Source organism: Sparus aurata, chromosome 4, assembly GCF_900880675.1.
Source record: "Sparus aurata chromosome 4, fSpaAur1.1, whole genome shotgun sequence".
Taxonomy (NCBI): domain Eukaryota; kingdom Metazoa; phylum Chordata; class Actinopteri; order Spariformes; family Sparidae; genus Sparus; species Sparus aurata.
The window spans coordinates 4,661,236-4,680,438 of record NC_044190.1 but is presented as its reverse complement, the minus strand read 5'-3'; the positions used below and the strand labels follow the sequence as shown (position 1 = coordinate 4,680,438).

Here is a 19,203-nt window from a genome sequence, read left to right as displayed (position 1 = left end):
CATGTTCATCTCTGTGGGCTCCTCTATTCCAGACCGTCCGCACCAGAAATTCTCCAGCATCACGCACGATGGATTTCACTTTCTCATAAAAGTGTCGGTGTAAAGTAGCTGGCAGTATGAACATTAATGAAGGGCTCTGTACATAAGTTGTCAACAGATGATTGACAACTTGTAAGATTTCAGATGTATGGATTAAGACATCATTTGCTCCACTGAGGGAACACAGAAAAAGCCCCTCCTCATCATGTACTGTATGTATGGCAGATCCGGCCCGGTCAGGTCAGGTCTGGATCTCACATCAGCTTCATCAAAGTGCTGCTCAGCTGCTGTCAGTCGAACATGATGTCCCTACATGGATCCATGTAGCTCTGATGACGTACAATGACATCACTAAAACCAAACCTATCAGTGGGTTAGCTGTCAGTCCACAACTTGATGTTCACATCTCTGAGTCTGTCTGTGAGCGGTCAGTGTGGAGGAGACCGAAGAGGCTGATGATCAACAGCCTGAGGAATCTTTAACAAGCTTCAGCTCATCAGCTCTGTCAGCGGGCGACTGATCAGTGAGTGAGGGATCCGAGCGACTTTCAGCTCATAAACTCATTTAGCTGTCTTGTTTGGTTTGTTCTCATTGTGTCTGTGTTGTGCTGACCTGCTCACTTCCTGCTCAGCACCTAACTGACGTCAGAGACTAGCTGGGTAACACAGAGGAGATACTGAAGACAAACACACAACTGAGAGAGTGAATCATGGACTTAAATTCACCAGGTAGTCAGACACATGACTCCAAATCATATGATAATGTTGCTCCATAAGTGCTGACTGTGTAAACAGGTGGTGTCTGAAGTCTTCTGCAGTCAGTTAATACAGATAAAAGCAGCGATACCACCTCGTGAAAATACTATATTACATATTACTTCAGTAACTTATACAGTAGTACTCTCTGAAAACTTGTCAACGGGCTTGAATGTGTAAAACCAGAACACTTTCTATACATTAATAAGAGTAATGGCTCCTGTGTTACACACTTCAGATCCAAATATGGGTTATGGCAGAGGAAACCTTTGTTTTTATCTACAGCTTTACTTGTTTTCTTCTTTTTTAACACAAAGAACATCAGAATGAAGGATTTTGATGAATGAGTGAATGATGGAGGCTGAAATCTTTGACTGGAAGCCACGTAACCAATAAGAATTTATTGTCACAAGCACAATTTGTTACACAAAAATAATGGGTCACATTTACACAATTTATACAGGTCTAGAACTCAATGTACAATTAACAGACTAACTAAATACCAATAGTTAAATATGTACTCACATTGCACACAATATCATTAAAACCTACACAAAAAACATGTACTGTGTGAAAGTAACACGAGTCGACATAAAAATCACATTATTTACAAAAAAAACATCGATTTGAGATCTTTAGCAAAAGGACTCTGATGTCTGTTCAAGGTTCTCCCATCCGTCTGTCAGAGACATTATACAATCTATCATGTAAAAGCTCCCCCGCTAGAAAGTATTATTCAGTCTCTTAAGAGTTGAAAAGATTACAAAGAAATAAAGTCAAGTAGCCAGAGCTGAAGAACACCTAATACACTAGTAAATACTGCGCTTTGCTTGGACGGTATGGCGGTTTTTCCCTTTAAAGCAGGCTGGTGAAATTAGCAGTTAGCTTCATGAAGTGCACTTTAAGCCTTAGCTTAGCAACTGTCTGCAATGAGATTTAAATTTTTTTTCATGTATACATAGAATCCTTCAATACTCGCATCAGGTCGTCACTACATATAGGTTACACAATAAGGTTGATGGGAGAGTGAGGACAGCAGCAGGTGGAGAGGAGCAGCTTCTCCACCTGCTGATGTGTGCAGGAGGCTGCAGCCAGCAGACGGAGGCGTCACGTACATCGCACTGTGTGTCTGTGGGGACTCTGTGGCATGTACATCAACATGTGGACTGCTCTCTACAGTCACTGCAGGAACTACCAGAGGAGGTGATTGGTCAGCTCGACACCAGCAGCCAGATGCAAACATGAAGACTGAGACAGCAGCTCAGAGAGCCACTGTGGCTCAGCTGTGCACAGGTTCACACACAGTACACAGCACACTCATACCATTATCCAGGAATGATGATAACATGGAACTGTCTCTGAACATGAAGCTGACCTGTTCTTCATTTGGCACCGGTAACATCCCATAATGACACTACAGCAGCCTCTGTGTCCCAGCATGTACTGACACACGTGAGCTGTGACGGACTGATGAAGCAGGCGGGTCAGATGTACGAGCCCGCATGTGTTCTGAACACAGTGCCTGTATATGAACCCAGGCCCAGTGTAAACTGTGTAGAGCTGCTTCCTCTCAGCACCGTCTCCAAAAATACAAAATGCTCATCATGCACAGAGTCAGACGGTGTTCTGCAATGATATCCTCCTCAGTCACAGTTGAGCAACAACTCTGACAGCATGGGGCAACTTTTGTGAAGCAGTGCAGGCCTAAATTCCTCTGCAGATGAGTGATGATTAATCACTACGGTGTTACTGCATCTTTTTACACTAAAACTAAATGTGAAGACGATGTACCGCACAGTGTGTTCTGTGTGTTTCACACTGTTGGCACTGGCCGACTGTTCAGCTCAGCGACTCAGTGCACAGAAGTAAGAAAGAAAGGAAAGCCTTCAGCCCGTTGCTGTAGTGTCCATGACTTCACCCTGTCAGTGCAGTTTCTCATATTGTTCACCTCCGCCTCTTCACCGAGGTCATGTGAGTAGCTATGTTAGTGAGAGCGGCTTGTAACTCATTACATAATGTGTAACTGCTGCTTTATCATGACAATGGTCTGCATCTGTTCCACAGTGCTGAGTCTTCCCTGTCTGAACGATGAATACCTGCTGCCTGCTGGTATGGACAGTTATTTCCTCTCACGCAGGCGCAGAACTTACAAGCTAGCTGGCCGTCGGCTGTAGTCTGCACGGTGTGTTGAGGTGAAGCTTGTTGGCCAGTTCACAGGAGACGTGAGGCGACACCAATACTTTGATATCTGTTTGGTGTGTCTGGACTCAAACATAAGATCGTCTAACATATTTCCTGTTAGGTCAGTGATGAATATTCAGGTCAGATTTACAGCAGTAATTCACTTCAGTGTCAGCTGTCAACAATCTGCAGACACATTCTGGTCTGGTGTTTAACTTCAGACAACACTTTGTGTCAATCCTGTGAAGGGACTCATTGTACAGGAGTCGTGGCTGACATCACTATGGAATTACTTGTAGTTGAAAAATGTAGCAGGTGAGAATCAGCCACCATGTTTCCTTCTCTGGTTGTTGAACCTTTTGTTTCAGATGTAATCATTCCATCCTGAGAACAACCTCTGACACTGACACAGACGTGTCGTGTGTGTCTCTGGGTGTAGTGTATTGGTCAAATGATGTCATGTCAGGATGTTGCTTCTTGGTGGATTTCAGTGTCAAATCTAGGTTATAAACACTGATGCTGGTCTGTAAGAGTTACAGCTTTAGTCACCTGACTGACCTCCTCTGGTCACACTGATGCTGACTGCAGAGAGCTGGATGTCAAACACTGCACCGTTTCTCCAAAGAGCTCCAGACAATGTCCAGGATGGCGAGGACAGACGAGCGGCTCGTCCAGGTCGTTCCTTCCATCTGACAGCAGACTTCCTCTTTGCAGCGATGAGGTATGTGTATGTTCACAGGTACATACTGTGGAAACATGAGTGGACTGTGTGTTTGTGGTTGTGTGTGTGCACCCAGACATTCACCGTGCTGCACATGAGCTGTGTGTTGGTGATTCAGCAATATAGAAAAATGAGACAACATGAGAGATGAATGCAGTTCAGTCCAGTTCTGAGAGGGAGAGAGATGGTTACTCAGAGAAGGGTGGGAACATGCCGAGGTCAGCAAAGTCCTCGATGTTGTAGTTGGCTGTTCCCTGGGTGGGATCTCCAGCCATGGGTAACATGTCCTGCAGACACACAGGGGAGAGGGGTCCCAGGTCACACATCACATACCTGTGTACACTGGGCAGCAGCCAACAGCATCAGAGTGTGTGTTACCTGGAAGACTTCTGTCTGGCTGGGGTTGGGGTGTGTGTGCTGCTCCCCGGCCTGCTGGGAGTGATGCTGGTTCTGCCACTGGGACCAGACCTCACTGGGACGACCCTGGAACTGGGCTCCGCTCTGGCTGCTCTCCCCCGACACATCTGGACACACAAGATCACAGGGTGAAGAAATTCAAACGTTAACTTCATGTCTTTGACATTTGATCAGCTGACTGTTTTGTTACAAACAAAGTACAGTGTAGTGCAGTACAGTGTAGTACAGTGTAGTATAGTACAGTGCAGTACAGTGTAGTATAGTACAGTGTAGTACAGTACAGTGCAGTACAGTGTAGTATAGTACAGTGTAGTATAGTACAGTGTAGTGCAGTGTAGTACAGTGCAGTACAGTACAGTGTAGTACAGTGCAGTACAGTACAGTGCAGTACAGTACAGTGTAGTACAGTGCAGTACAGTACAGTGCAGTACAGTACAGTGCAGTACAGTACAGTGTAGTGCAGTACAGTGCAGTGCAGTGCAGTACAGTGCAGTGTAGTGCAGTACAGTGCAGTACAGTACAGTACAGTGCAGTACAGTGTAGTACAGTACAGTGCAGTGCAGTGCAGTACAGTGCAGTGTAGTACAGTACAGTACAGTGCAGTACAGTACAGTACAGTGTAGTACAGTGCAGTACAGTACAGTGCAGTGTAGTACAGTACAGTACAGTACAGTACAGTACAGTACAGTGTAGTACAGTGCAGTACAGTACAGTGCAGTACAGTACAGTGCAGTACAGTACAGTGTAGTGCAGTACAGTGCAGTGCAGTGCAGTACAGTGCAGTGTAGTGCAGTACAGTGCAGTACAGTACAGTACAGTGCAGTACAGTGTAGTACAGTACAGTGCAGTGCAGTGCAGTACAGTGCAGTGTAGTACAGTACAGTACAGTGCAGTACAGTGCAGTACAGTGCAGTGCAGTGCAGTACAGTACAGTGCAGTACAGTACAGTGCAGTACAGTACAGTGTAGTACAGTACAGTGTAGTGCAGTACAGTGCAGTACAGTACAGTGTAGTACAGTGCAGTACAGTGCAGTACAGTACAGTGTAGTACAGTACAGTGTAGTGCAGTACAGTGCAGTACAGTACAGTGTAGTACAGTGCAGTACAGTGCAGTACAGTGCAGTGCAGTCTGATCATTCTGTGTGTAAATCCATAATTATTATGATCAATATCCCATGAGCTTCACAGACATGGAATGCCAGCCCACTTATTACCAACATCTCCCTTGATCATTGTGTACAGTGTCAGCTGACTGATGCTGCATTTCTCTTTGTTTGTAACATTTTTTCCTCAGGTATGTGAACACCTTCTCCTGTAACTGTACACAACAAATCTCTCAAAATGACACACTGCACTCAAAACCATGGATCCATTTAAACACTGGAGTGATACATTCAAATGTTATATTGATCACATTTTTAAGTAGATACATCATTTTCTAAAAATAACACATCTGCAGAGCTTGTAGGAAGCTGCAGAATAAAAACATGATTATGGTTGTGAATGAATCATTTAAACATGTTTGTACAGAATGATTGTGTTGCTTATCTCTGTATAAGAAGGCTCCACACTGGAACAAGGTTTGTCAGCCGATAGTATGACGTCGCTGGTTTCTAACTGGCAACCCCCTGAAGGGTCATGAGACTGGAACAACAGCGGTGTGGTGGTGTGAATGTGATGGAGGACGGGAGATGGAGCGCCTCATTTAGTGTCTGTATGTTATCAGTAACACGTTCAGGACACTGTCATCAGAATGCTGCTCACGTTCACGTGTTGTGGCTCCATGTTTCATATATGTTACATATTCAAACTGTGTAGGAATTGTTTTTTATTTTACTTGATTTTTTATGTTTAGGGCTCTCTGTGACTAATAGGTTTTATTTTAATGTGCCATACTGTTGTCATAGTGTCCTAAAATACTGTGAATACTTCATATGAACATGACACTGGAGTAAAGACTGGCTCAGAAAAGGATTTCATGTCTTTCATCCAGTTATCCAGTTTTTGTGTCTATAGAATGAAAACAACTTTTTTCTTAAATCTCTTTTAACAAAATAAATCAAAGGAAATAATGACACTAATCTTTCTTCCAAACTCAGTGTTGAAACGATTAGCTGATTAAGCAGTTATGCTTGGCTATGTACAGACAATATTAGCCAGCTTGATAATAGATTAATCTGCAATGATAAAGAGTCCTCTATAAAGCAACAATGTCAAACATTGATGAGATCCACACTGGCTGGAGATAATATTAATTGAGTGATTTTAACATTTAGATATTAGTTTGATGCATACTTACTAAGTTTTACAATAATACTACAACAAACCATCTTCAACACATCGACTGAGTGGCTGACAGTTGCTCATTCTGTGGTATCATGATGTTTCAGGTTGATGATGGAGCTTTATCTAACTGTCACGGCTCACACTCTGTAATATAAACAGATGCTGTTGAACTTCAGTTCACCACAGCAGTGGGAGGGAGGTGAGTGTTGAAGCAATCAGACAAGTTACAGATGTTTTTCTCTAAAGTTATGACAGGACTGTTAGACATATCGCTTTCTGTAAAGGATGATATTTCTCCATCCAGAAGAGACTCCATCGAATATTCAACACCAAAAACACAACAAGAAACACACACATACACACACACACACACACAGTCCCGCTTTTGATTTCGACGGTTGACGTTGAAAGCTCGTTTTGATTGATTTTTAATTAAAAACTGGAATCATGACCCTGAGCCCTGATCTTTAATCAACACTGAATCTTTTGCTGCTGTTCATATCAGATTTGACTTGAATTTGACTGACTCATAATGATAAATCCTCATCATCCTAAAGAAAAACTGCTGTTTTTGTAGTGTGTATCAGCACAATGTGAATACAGAAGCAGAATGAGCACCAACAGCTACATTCCCTACTGACAATGCAGCAGCTCCACATTTCTTCCAAAATATGAATATACAAATATGCACACGCACACATTTTCCCCACGAGGCTGTTTTGAGAGTGTACTGAGTGCATTACAGCAGAGCAGATTGATCTCCCTCCCTCCTCTCCCTGCAGAGGAACATTCCTACTGTTTCACAATAATAAACAAAATGCTCATCTCATCTCACAGCAGCTACAACAGAGAGGCTGAGCTGCTGATGGAGCGACAGACACACAGACAGACAGACCGACAGGCAGGCAGGCAGGCAGGCAGTCAGACAGAGAGAGAGACAGACAGTCAGACAGACAGACAGGCAGACAGGCAGACAGACAGGCAGTCAGACAGACAGACAGACAAACAGACAGTCAGACAGACAGACAGACAGACAGTCAGTCAGAGAGCACAAGCAAAAACACAGACTGAAAAAGTAATTAACCAAACACACAGCAGGTCGCCTGTGTGTACACTAAGTGGAAAGCAGACAAGATAAGGGAGAACAAGAGCTTATCATAAGTGAATAATAAAAACAAATGCCACAGCAGAGCACATGAATGGCACTGGCTGTGACTGACACCAGCCTTCAGATGCTCTGACAGGAGCGAGAGAACAACACCGTGAGCAGGAATACATGTTATGTAAGAATAGAACTCAAGAGAGTCAGCTAGCAGGAACAAAGGGAGGAAACAAAGGATGCAACAGAGAGAGAGAGAGAGAGAGAGAGAGAGAGAGACAGAGAGAGACAGAGAGAGAGAGAGAGACAGAGAGAGAGAGAGAGACAGAGAGAGAGAGCGAGCGAGCATCCATTTGGCTAATGTGAGTGTGCATTAAAAGGCCATCAGGTAGCAGTGCATGCTGGACATGCTTCACTCCTACAGTCATGTGGACAACAAGCAGCAGGAGTCCTGAGCAGCCGTCACTCACTGAACACACACTAATGTATCTGAAGCCTCTTCTGCTCGTGACTAACCAGCACCATGGATAGAAAACAAGATGTCGGTGTGCTGGTTGCTCCATCATTGTGGTTCAGAAAGAAGAAAATGTGTCCAACAGTGCCGTAAACATATCTAACTTTCAACCATCATTGCAGATATGACTTAATTACTGATCAATCTGATGACTTTCTCAGATAACTGGTTCCTTTGTAAAGCTGATACCCAGGTGACATCACAGGAACGGTCAATACCAATTCATTTATTGAACACACATCGACTGAATGGATTATTCTATCATTTATAGGACAGGGTGACAAAATCAGGTATCACAGTGTTTGTGAATGAATACTTCAACATCCATATTTCAACATTATTGTAGAGGTGATTGGTATTTAGACTCAACATTAGTAGAACAGTCTGGCAGGTTCAGACAGTGACATCACTTACTGTACTGCAGCCTTTAACAATATCCCAAATCTAAGACCACGTAAAGTCTCATATCACTGGAACAGTATGTACTGCATACATTGGCAAGTGTTACTGCTGCAGACCCCCTACAGTCCTCATTAATCACAGTGCTGATGTGGAGCTGGTTCTGAGGTGTGCCATGCAGGGATGTCACTTTCAGTTCATTTTGCTTTCAAAAAGCTGACATTCATTAACCGGTGAGAGACCGGTTCATTATCAAGAACATAACCCACAGAGCTCCAGCGCCCCGCGTCAGCCCCGGTGAGGCAGTCGGACATGTGCTGGACGGAGAGGCTCTGACTGAGGAGCACACCGGACTGCATCTCCCCGTCAGCACGGATGACGCTACAGATCGTCGTCAAGTTAACTTTGGTTTGTGAGAGCTGTCCAGCAAATGCTTGACAGAGCTAGCGTTAGCGTTTTTGCCCTGGCTAGGCTGACTTTTAGCTCAACCTATTTGTTTCAATGTGTTTCATAAGTTGGACTTGAGGAGTGGAACAGCTCTTTGACTGCCTCCCCCTCTACTGACTGACAGCACATCTCCATCACATCACTCTTTCTACCACCAGCTAACAGAAATCTGACCTTTGGCTGCGAGCCATCCTCAGACATGGCAGCTGTTGGTTTGTTCTTAATAATAAATCTTAACCTTAGTACTACCACTAAACTGAAGAGCAGCGTCCCACATTAGTACTCACTTTGGTGCTTTTCTGCAGGAAACATTTCCATACTGTGCTACTTTAAGCTGCGCAACTTTAATAAAACCTTCACAATAAGGCACTCTCTAATACTGCTATTAGCCTTCTGAGCAGGAAGCGTTTGAACTGGAATTTAATGATACCAAGCCGTTTTGCCATTTTGTGAGGATACTCCAGCACGTCGATAACTCAATGAATGCAATCTGACACAGTGTTTTGTGGCAGTTTGTCGGTGGAAAAGGTGCTTTTATGAAGCAGTGTATAGAAGCACTCAGATGTAACCTTGCTGTGTTATTCATGGCACTCATAAAATGGCTGTTATGCAGTGTGAGGTGAGTAAAAAGCTTTGAAGGCCATACAAAATGATGTACATTATTGGAGGATGGAACCATTAATAAGTGATTTTGGCTTTGTCTGCTTTGCTTCCCCATCCATGTAATTACCTCTGGACCAGGACGGAAATAAGCCAGTAAGCCTTGGAAGCAGGAAAATGGTTTTCCTAATTAAATCAAACACATGCCAACTGTAACCCGGACTTAGCTGGAGCTAATGGCACGCTTCTCTTTATAAAGCTCTGATCATTATTCATTATATTTAAATACATACAGTTTGGAGACCGTCATTACATACAACATGAGCATCCAACAGCTCCTGTGTTGATGCCGGGCTTCATCACCGTGTATCTCAACCTTTCTGCCATCAAGAATAAATACTTCCAACGTCCTTAAGAATCTTTAATGGCCGTCACATGGACAGAAGAAGTGGAAACATTTTGGAGAGCTCAGAGATTACAACACTGTAACATGGAGAATAATACTACAACAGATATCAGAGCTTCCACAGGTGTGATTGTGACAATGCTTTTACCTCTACAGCATATTCACCTCCAGACAGCACAGTGATGTCACCTTCATCTGATTTTCTGTTTTTCAGTTATGCTTTAGAAAAATAAAGCCGGCCTTGTGATCAATCCAGACAGCTCTGCTTCAGTGTGAGTGAAAACACCTTGAGGTGAAGTGTGCTGGTAATGATGGTGGCACCAGTAAGAACATTACATCAATCAGAGGGCTGGTTAGTCTATATACAGAGTCTGACTGAAGCACAGGACTGCACATTGTGATCTCTTGTAACATTATCTGTTGTTGGATAACACTCGGTGACTCGCTGCCTGTCGAACAACAAACACACACACACGCCTGCTGAGTTTAAAACACAATAAGGGTCATACTGTATATCTGAGTTAATCTGCTGTGAGTATATTACCTGTCGAGAAGAAGCACCACAAGCGCTGTATCACGTTTTCATCCTTTAATGGTGCCAACAATGCAGAGGCCTCTGCAACAATATCCATCTTTGTCTTGAAACAATAATGTCTCTTTGGTTTCCCTGCTGCCTCAGCTGTACAGTATGCCATCGGTCAAACAACTTTTAATGTCAGCTCACCTTTGTCCTCCAGAGAGAGCACAACATGGGCACAATGACTGTACTGTACTGTATGGCTCATTCTCCATTGTTTCCCAAAACAGTGTTGTTGCTGCATGAATTTCCAATGGTTTGATCATTTACATACAAATGTAACCAGCGAGCCACAGTCAGACCTAGCTGAGGTCTGAGTGATGATGTCATCATGATTTACAGGCTGGCTGCTGTGATTTTAATTCTCTTCACTAAATTAATGATTCCAAGATTCCAGGGAAGCTAAAACAATTAGTTTATAAAGTATTTCTTTTTTTCGTGTCCAAACAACGACTACATTCCATCCAGTTTTGTGTACATTTGTGATCTACAGTAAAGTTAAATGTGTTGTGATTAATGTGGTGCTGTTGGTTACAGCTGTACTGTCAGGCCCACCTTGATGACAGCGAGACCTGTGCTGTGATTACTTTAGTTTTTATATGACTGGATGTGTGTGCAGACACACACAGACGTCACCACACAGACACACACAGACGTCGTCACACAGCTGTGTGGTTTATAACAGTTGACCCAGTGATGAATGAGAACTCACCAAAAGCTGTGCTGCGGTTGGTCAGTCCTGAGTAGGCGTTGCCGCTGGGAGAGGAAGTGGCTGGGGACGACAGGGGACTGTAGGAGGCCGGGTCAGTCTGGTAGCTGTGGCCAGAACCAATACCAAATGGACTGGACTGGGCTTTACTGGACTGGAGAGCACAGAGACTGGTTACATATACAGCATATTGGATCTGCACAGTCAACTCAAGCTTCAGTGTGACACAATCCATCATACAATGTAGCGTTCACAGGTCAGAACACACTTTTAACTGTATCTTTAATCAATCAAAGAAGACAAACATTGAGTACTTTTGTCTTTCGATTAGACATGAAATGAGCAAAGACTCTTTTCTTTTGTCTTTTCAGATTAAATACATCTTGTACACATGAACAATGACTGACACACCATATGTGTGTCATGTCAGGCCAAAATACTAAACAGTGATTGAAAACACGATGACGCATGTTGTTAACCAGCAGAGTGGTGTTGGACATCTGACACTGGACAGCTGTGTGTTTGTCTGAAGCTCTCTGTGAGTCAACACAGTGTAGATGAATAAGGAGCTGTGCTGTGTTAACAGCGCTGTAGTCTGACTGGACACAGTCACAGTCAGACTGTAAATTATGAGCCAGGCTGAAAAATACAGATTCAATTTTCCTTTTATTTGATAAAATCTTATCTCAACAATCATATTTCAAAATTCATTGCACAGCACTATTTTCAAGCAACACCATTCAGAAAATGCAATTCATTTTATCCATCAGCAAAGAATTTTGTCTTGTTGTACAAAGTTAATGTTAACTCCCACGATGCATTTCAGCAAGTAACGTCCCTCTCACTCACAGCAGGTGTGCTGCTGAGAACTCATTTCATCATTAGTAAATTAAATAAGTTTACCTTCATTAATTTGTTGCAAACTTAACTTTGGTGCATGTGTACTGTCCAACCAGCCCCATGCCACATGACAGATACAAACATATACATGCATATTCCTCAATAACAAAGTTCAAGTATTTGAAAAGGTGGTCCTAACACCAACCTGTATGACTGTAACACTATGACATGTCTGTCCAGACAAAGACACAGTTTTCCAACAACCCACAGCCGGATGTTTTTCTGTTCTTTACTCCTGTAATTCAATAACCGGCTGTGTTCAACAACATCAGCCTCTTATCCATTCTGGCAGCTTGTAATGGTTCAAACACAACCTGATAACTTTGTGTTGAGTCTTCTTTCATTCTTCAAAACAACTTGATGTTCTGGACAACAGTTTGGTCAAACAGGCTTTTCCAATGTAGAGCAACTGCACTGCTGAACGGCAGCCTAACAACTGTTAGTCCTTCATGTCTGCCGTGTTTAGAGGTGCTGAAAACATTCAGCTGTATTTTCAACTCATCATCTGGCTCAAGTTATTGTGATGCACTCAGAGGTTACTGAACAACAAAGCAGTCAGTCCACTGGAATGACCTGAGCAGTGCAGCAGCATGTCTGCAGGACAGACGGGCCTGTTAACCAACATGTGCCCAGCACATTCTCCCTCTGAGCAAGACTGCGATGCACGCACATAGAAAACATGGCAAACAGGTCCATCTGTGAGAGGGCACCAGAGGAGCACGTGGAATCACTCTGGCATGGCTTCACTTGTGTAACAAACACTGTTTGTGTGTATGTGTTAGTTTGTGTTTGTGTGTGTTACCTGTCCAGAGAAGGGGGGTCGGTTGCCTGACCATGCCACCTGGCCTGGGTTGAGCTGTCTGGTGATCTGAGCTAGATTCTGATTGGACGAGCCTGATGGCTGGATGTCGTTGACGCCAGGGACGTGGATCACAGACGAACTGTGTGCACAGACATTGAGTGAAATATGAAGCTCAGTCAGACTTGACAGCAGAAGTCTGATCCAGTGAGTTATGGATGTGAGCTGCTCAGCATGACACGCACTAACACACATCACTGACATCAACATACCTGAAGCTTTTGCCAGAGTGTCCCTGCTGGAAGGGAGAGCTCTGAGAGTACAGCTGCTGTCCTCCAGCTGTGGAGGAGGGAACCATCATCTTCTTATCTCCCGCTACACACACACACACACACACACACACACACACACACACACACACACACACACACACACCAGGGTCAGCATGATAGAAATAACAGAGATAGCTGATACAGAGTGAGACATATTTATGAGGGAGAGTCGGGTGTTTGTGTGTCTGTGTCGTACAGCCAGAGATGCTGGTGTACATCTCAGCAAAGCGGGGGTCTCTTTCTTGGGAGAACAGGGCTTCTGTCTTGTCGATGGTCTTCCCCGTCTCATGGACTCCACTGCTGACGCTGGCCACAGGCACCTGAGGGTGGGGGGACGGGGGTATGAGGAGAGGAGGATGATGTTAGGGATGAATTCACTTGAACACAAACAATCCACTCCTCATGTAAAACAGATGTCTCACACTCTGGGATTCCGTCCAAACAGTTCTCGTGTCAATAAACAGGGTCAGATTTTTGCCAAGTAGACGAGCAAGAAGGAAAGAAACAACTTTGAGTTTTGTTTTTGCCAACCAGGACTTCCTACTCTGACACACTTGATGGCCCTGTGTTGTTCTCATTCAGCATGGAACTTCCACAATAATCTGCATGTTATGCAAATAAACTATGAAACATCACATGAGAGGACAAAATGTTATTTTCTGTATATCCACTTACATGAATCGCTGCTGTACATTAACACCTGGAAATGTATCATTTGTAATCTAATAATTATGTCTGCCTGTTTTAATTAAAACATCTCTCTCCCCAGACATCACAGGGTGTTCTTTTTTTTGGCATCGGCCTTCAAATTGATTCACAATGTTTCTGGTCTTTGGATTTATTACGTTTTTGTTTGTGTTTTCTTTGACGGAGCTTGTGAGCTATGCTTCAGTATGGTGCAGTAAGTTACTGAGCTCTCACTGCATGGATAACTCCTCTGAGCACCGACTGACCTGCAGCATCTACTGTCACAGGCTGTGCACGCAGATCTGTCCGCCCAACTGGTTCACTTACTGCCTTCAGTTACCAGCTTATATGTGGGCGTCTGGCTCAGTGATGCTGCTTGTGAATATTATCTGTGCACAGGGTTAATTGCGCAACAATTATTGAACTTTCTACTATTTTGTCAACCCCTCTTTAATCAGTCAGTTAACCTAGCACCTGCGCCATAAGCACATTAGATATGTGCATTTTTGATAAATGGCATTCTCATCATCATTTATACGTGTGCCAGAGATATCTTCTTTGTTATTGCAGTGATTAGTGTGGTACAAGCTGATGCTAAGACGCTTCATAGGGTTACCTGGGAAAGGTCGTAGGCAGTCAGCCCGTCTCTCTGGTGAACCTCCAGTTCTGCCTGCTGCTGCTGCTGTAGCTGCCTGCAAACACACAGCACACCACACTCACATCAGCGCCTCAGACTTCAAACTCACACAGTCGTACGTTTGAAATTCACTCTACAAAACCACTTCTATGATAAATAAACATTTGTTAAATAACACAAATCATTTGTGTAGATACAAATTGTTTGTGGGGCAGGAGATGCAGAACACCCTCTGACACAACAATAAACAAGAAGATGTCAGAGAACAACAAGGAGAAGAACACAATGTACATTTGAGCAGAATGAGAACATTCACATCAATATCCTGCAGACAAGCAGTGAACACTATATTCATCAGTCCTGCTTCAGCTGGAGACATTTCAGGCAGTGTTCAGGTGCACTGACACTGGTCCAACAGCAGCAGTACTACCAAGGCTGTACTGATCCACCTCAGTCTCACACTTCATGTGTTAGCAGGGACACACACCGAAACCTGAGAATTCATTAGATGTGAAAAGAACTTACATACACAGGCTGTTTTGAATGCAACAGGCTGGAAGAATGTTTATGTGAAAGGTTTCAGGAATGAAATATTCCGCTGCTGTAAGAGCTTTGGATCACTTCAGCTCACGTCCAAAAAAAAAGTCCAAAATGGCCTCTCTTACTGCGGCAGACTCTTCAATGTTATATCCATCAAGAAGCAAAGAGTGGGCTATTTGTTTAATTCAAAGCTTGGTCTTGCATGTGGTGACACAGACAGTTGCTCTGTCCTGATCCTTCCTCACTGATTCTTCTCCAGTTCTGTGTTCTGCTGGTGTCCTTGTCACTTCTGGTAGCATGAGGCGGCACCTGCAGCCAAATCAGGTTGCACAGGTAGTCCAGCTCCTCCAGGATAGCACATCGGTTTGCTGCGTCTCACAGCACAGTCGCAAAAGCATGAGGGAGATACCAGAGGTGAGCTGGACGAGGCCACATTAGGGTATCAACCTAGGAGCAGGACCAATACATGCTCCTTTGTGCGAGGAGGAACAGGAGGAGCACTGCTGGTGTGCGTGTTTCTGACCAAACTGTCAGAAGCAGATGCCATGAGGGTGGCATGAGGGCCCAACATCCTCTCGTGGGACCTGCTCACCGCCCAGCACCGTGCAGCTCGACTGGCATTAGTGAGAGAGCGACAGTCTTGGCAGGTCGCCGTGGGTGCCCTGTCCTCTCCACAGATGAGAGCAGGATTACACTGAGCACATGTGACAGGTGTGAAGGAGTGTGGAGGAGGTGTGGGGAACGTTACGCTGCCTGTAACATCATCCAGCGTGACTGGTCGCTGGTGGCTCAGTGATGGTCTGGGGACACATATCCTTGGAGGGTCGCTCATATAGCCAACGCTACCCCGACTGCTGTTAGGTACCGAGATGTAATTCAGAGCGACTGTCAGACCGTACGCTCCTGCAGTGGGCCCTGGGTTCCTCCTGGTGCAGGACGATGCCCGGCCTCATGTGACCAGAGTGTATCGTGCATCAACGCCACCAAGTACCACAACAAACTGTCCAGGATGACTGATGCCCTGATCCAGGTCTGGGAGGAGATCCCAGGACACCATCAGCAGACTCATCAGGAGCGTGTCCAGATGTTAGGACAGGCCCGCGGGACACACACACTGTGAGTCTCACACAAGGTGGGTCAACCTGTGATTTCCATCTTTTACTCTGTTCTCCGGTGTGATTTTTAACCCAGCCCTCAGTCAGTTGATGATTTTGGTTTCCATTGATCGTTGTTACGTCATTTTGTTCTCAACAAATGAAACAATGTACATCAGTAAAGTTTTCAACCTGAATAATTCGTTCATCAGGATCTGATGTGTGGTTACAGTTTTCACTTAATGTTTTGAGCAGTGTATCATTTGGTCTACATGCAGAAGTCGACACCGAGAATCAATGACTACGGGTGGAAAATAGCAACTAGAACCCGGTGCAGTGCATCTCTCCCTGTTTATACAGGGTTAATGTTTTATTGTGCACTGTCCCTGTTTAAATAAAGAAATAATAATAATAATATATAGATGCCCCTGCTGTAACTTGCACCAAGGTCCGTTTCTACAAGGAAGACGCCACGACAACAATTTCAACAATTCTGGTGCGTTAACGCAGGATGTCACTGAGGTGTGAAAGACAACAAAAGTCACACAGCTGTGAAACTTCCAGAACGATTTGTGATGTTTCTTTTAGGTCTGCTCAGTGTCAGCTCTCATCAGCCATGAAGCTACAAAGAGAACAAGACTGCTGCTGCTGTCAAACCCACACAGGTGTAATTATTTGAATGATACACAGTCAAAAGGACTGAAAACAAAACTCCTACACGTTATCACAGTACAGTGAAGAGTGAGACAGGGCAGCGTGGATGGAGGAGATGGAGAATTTCAACCAGGAGAGAAAAATAAAAATGTATTATTGATCAGCTGTTGTTGCTGCGCATACATATATGCTCATAATGACATCACATTCTTATCAGACCAGGCAGGTATCCTGGAGTTTAAAGAGTTTAATTTGTGAGCAGAAATCACAGCTTTGTGCACTTACATTGATAAATGTGTGACATGAATTCTAGATAGTGAGTATGTTGTAAAAATGGCACTTCTCAGTTTATGTCAGTGGAGACATCAAACAGGTTTTACCTGAGCCTGCACAGCCTTGTTCAACTGTTTAATGTGGCTATCTATGTTCCATTTCAACCCAATTCCACGATGTAGTAACACAGACTCACATCACATAACCTCCAACCTTAAAAATAACCTCAAACACGTGGTTAAAAAACAACCTTTCTTCCTTTCCTTTCTGTGTGCCATGAGGGCTCACGCAAAACACTGAACTGTTTGGATCTAAAGCCACCGTATTAAATATGGTGGCTGTGTCACAGTGACGTGTATGTCAATGTATGAGTTGGTTTGTATGTCCATAAACATACGTAATGCCATGCTCATTTCAACATGTACATAGATGAGATTTGACTCAAAGCAGTGAGGCCAAATGAGCCGGCTGCCACATGAGGTTCATCAAGTCATTCTCCACACAGCCCTCACAGCAAAATCAGCTGGAAACTGGCTTCTGCAAAGGCTTATTTTATGCTCAGAGATGGCACAAGTTTGCCAGTCAGGGCTGCGATGGCCTGTGATCAGCTGCAGCACAGAGATAAACAGGAGGAGGCACTGGGCACATGAGCGCTTCTATTCACCACGCAATCAAATCAGCAGCTAGCTACAGACCATTTCACTGATCGGACTGGCTCGGTGTACTGTTCCATTAGGCAACCAAACTATATCTGACTGAGAAGTTCAACAGGCGAGACATTTCCTCCGACTATACTTTGGCAGTTGTAGTGACATGTGTGCCATCATTAGAGATTCAACTTACATGGATATGCTGTGAGAGCAGCAGGGACCAAATGACTGATATGGTGTCACAACGCTCTCTCTGGCCTGTGTACACTTCATTTGAATTTGAAATCGATATCACATCAAAATAAGAACAACACTGCAGTTTTTAACACCACAGTTAAACTGATGTTTCTACTGAAAAGACCAGATGGAAGCTCTGACAATTTTCAGGACAATTTAGAAAAATGAACAACAAGATATTATAACTGCACTTATCACAGCAGATGTGATGAAACATCACACAGTTGCCAATTCTATTGTTTCTCTGCTGTATTAATAGAGAAACTGTTTGCTTCTAAAGATGAATAACTTCAGTACATCACAGCTCCAAGAAGAGAAACTGGGCCATTATCTTGTAGATCATTTACACAGGAAACATAACTCAATCATAATTAATAATATGCATCACGTTCAGCTCATCACTAACATCATGACCATTATCATGCACTTCTATCACTGTTGTTGTGACAGACTAATTCAGAACGCATCACTCACAGTGAGAATACTGAGCTGCTCTTGCAAATGTGCAAGATGCCATTTATTAATACACAATCTCAACAGTACAAGGGGATTGTGTTCCCCTATGAACACTACATATGTGTGCACACAGAGTGGACACACAGGTACTCCTCCTGCTGTGTGGAGCTGAGGACAGTCTTCTACTTCTGAATTTTGTGGGATTCTGATAAACGAGATCCATTTTTTCTTATAGTGACCTCATAAATCTCTGTTAATATTCTGGCTGCCACTTCAGCCCCAAGGTGCTGCTGACTCATGTACCTGTAACACACACACACACACACACACACACACACACACACACACACGCACACACACACACACACACACTCGACTGACAGCTATCAGCTGTATGTTGACACTGGTAATCCGGTGATGACAGCTGAGAGCAGTGGTGGGATGAAGAGGACACAGACGTCAGCAGGTGAAGACTGAGAGACTCTGACTATTTCCAGTAAACAGTGAGTCTGTCAGTCTGTCAGTCCGTGATGATCAGTGTCCAGATGAAAACATGTGCCCACTCACTCAACATATGCACATTAGTCCCCTTCTTAACTGGTGACTTACTCTACGGTGACACCACTGCCCCCTACTGCCAAACACCTCTGATGCCACTGGCTGCACTGCACCTCCTGTTAATGATCCATTCAACCAAGCTTTGTGATCTGACTGCAGACACACACACTGTGTTTGTTACCTGTCAGGAAGTCACCATGGAGTCATAACAAGATTCATGATATACAACTATAATA

General features: G+C 43.9%; 1 protein-coding gene across 3 annotated transcripts in view; it reads right to left on the bottom strand.

Moving 5' to 3' along the window:
- Positions 1-1,163: 1,163 nt before the first annotated feature.
- Positions 1,164-19,203, bottom strand: part of arnt2 (aryl-hydrocarbon receptor nuclear translocator 2) — a 63,560-nt gene continuing 45,520 nt past the window's right edge. For all 3 annotated transcript variants that reach the window (XM_030414001.1, XM_030414004.1, XM_030414002.1), the window contains 7 exons: positions 14,485-14,560; positions 13,378-13,501; positions 13,122-13,224; positions 12,853-12,991; positions 11,154-11,304; positions 4,075-4,220; positions 1,164-3,983 (listed from right to left, as the gene is read on the bottom strand). In XM_030414001.1, coding sequence (XP_030269861.1) covers positions 3,885-3,983; positions 4,075-4,220; positions 11,154-11,304; positions 12,853-12,991; positions 13,122-13,224; positions 13,378-13,501; positions 14,485-14,560 — 838 coding nt within the window. In that variant the 3' untranslated portion in view covers positions 1,164-3,884. The remainder of the gene's footprint in view (positions 3,984-4,074; positions 4,221-11,153; positions 11,305-12,852; positions 12,992-13,121; positions 13,225-13,377; positions 13,502-14,484; positions 14,561-19,203) is intronic.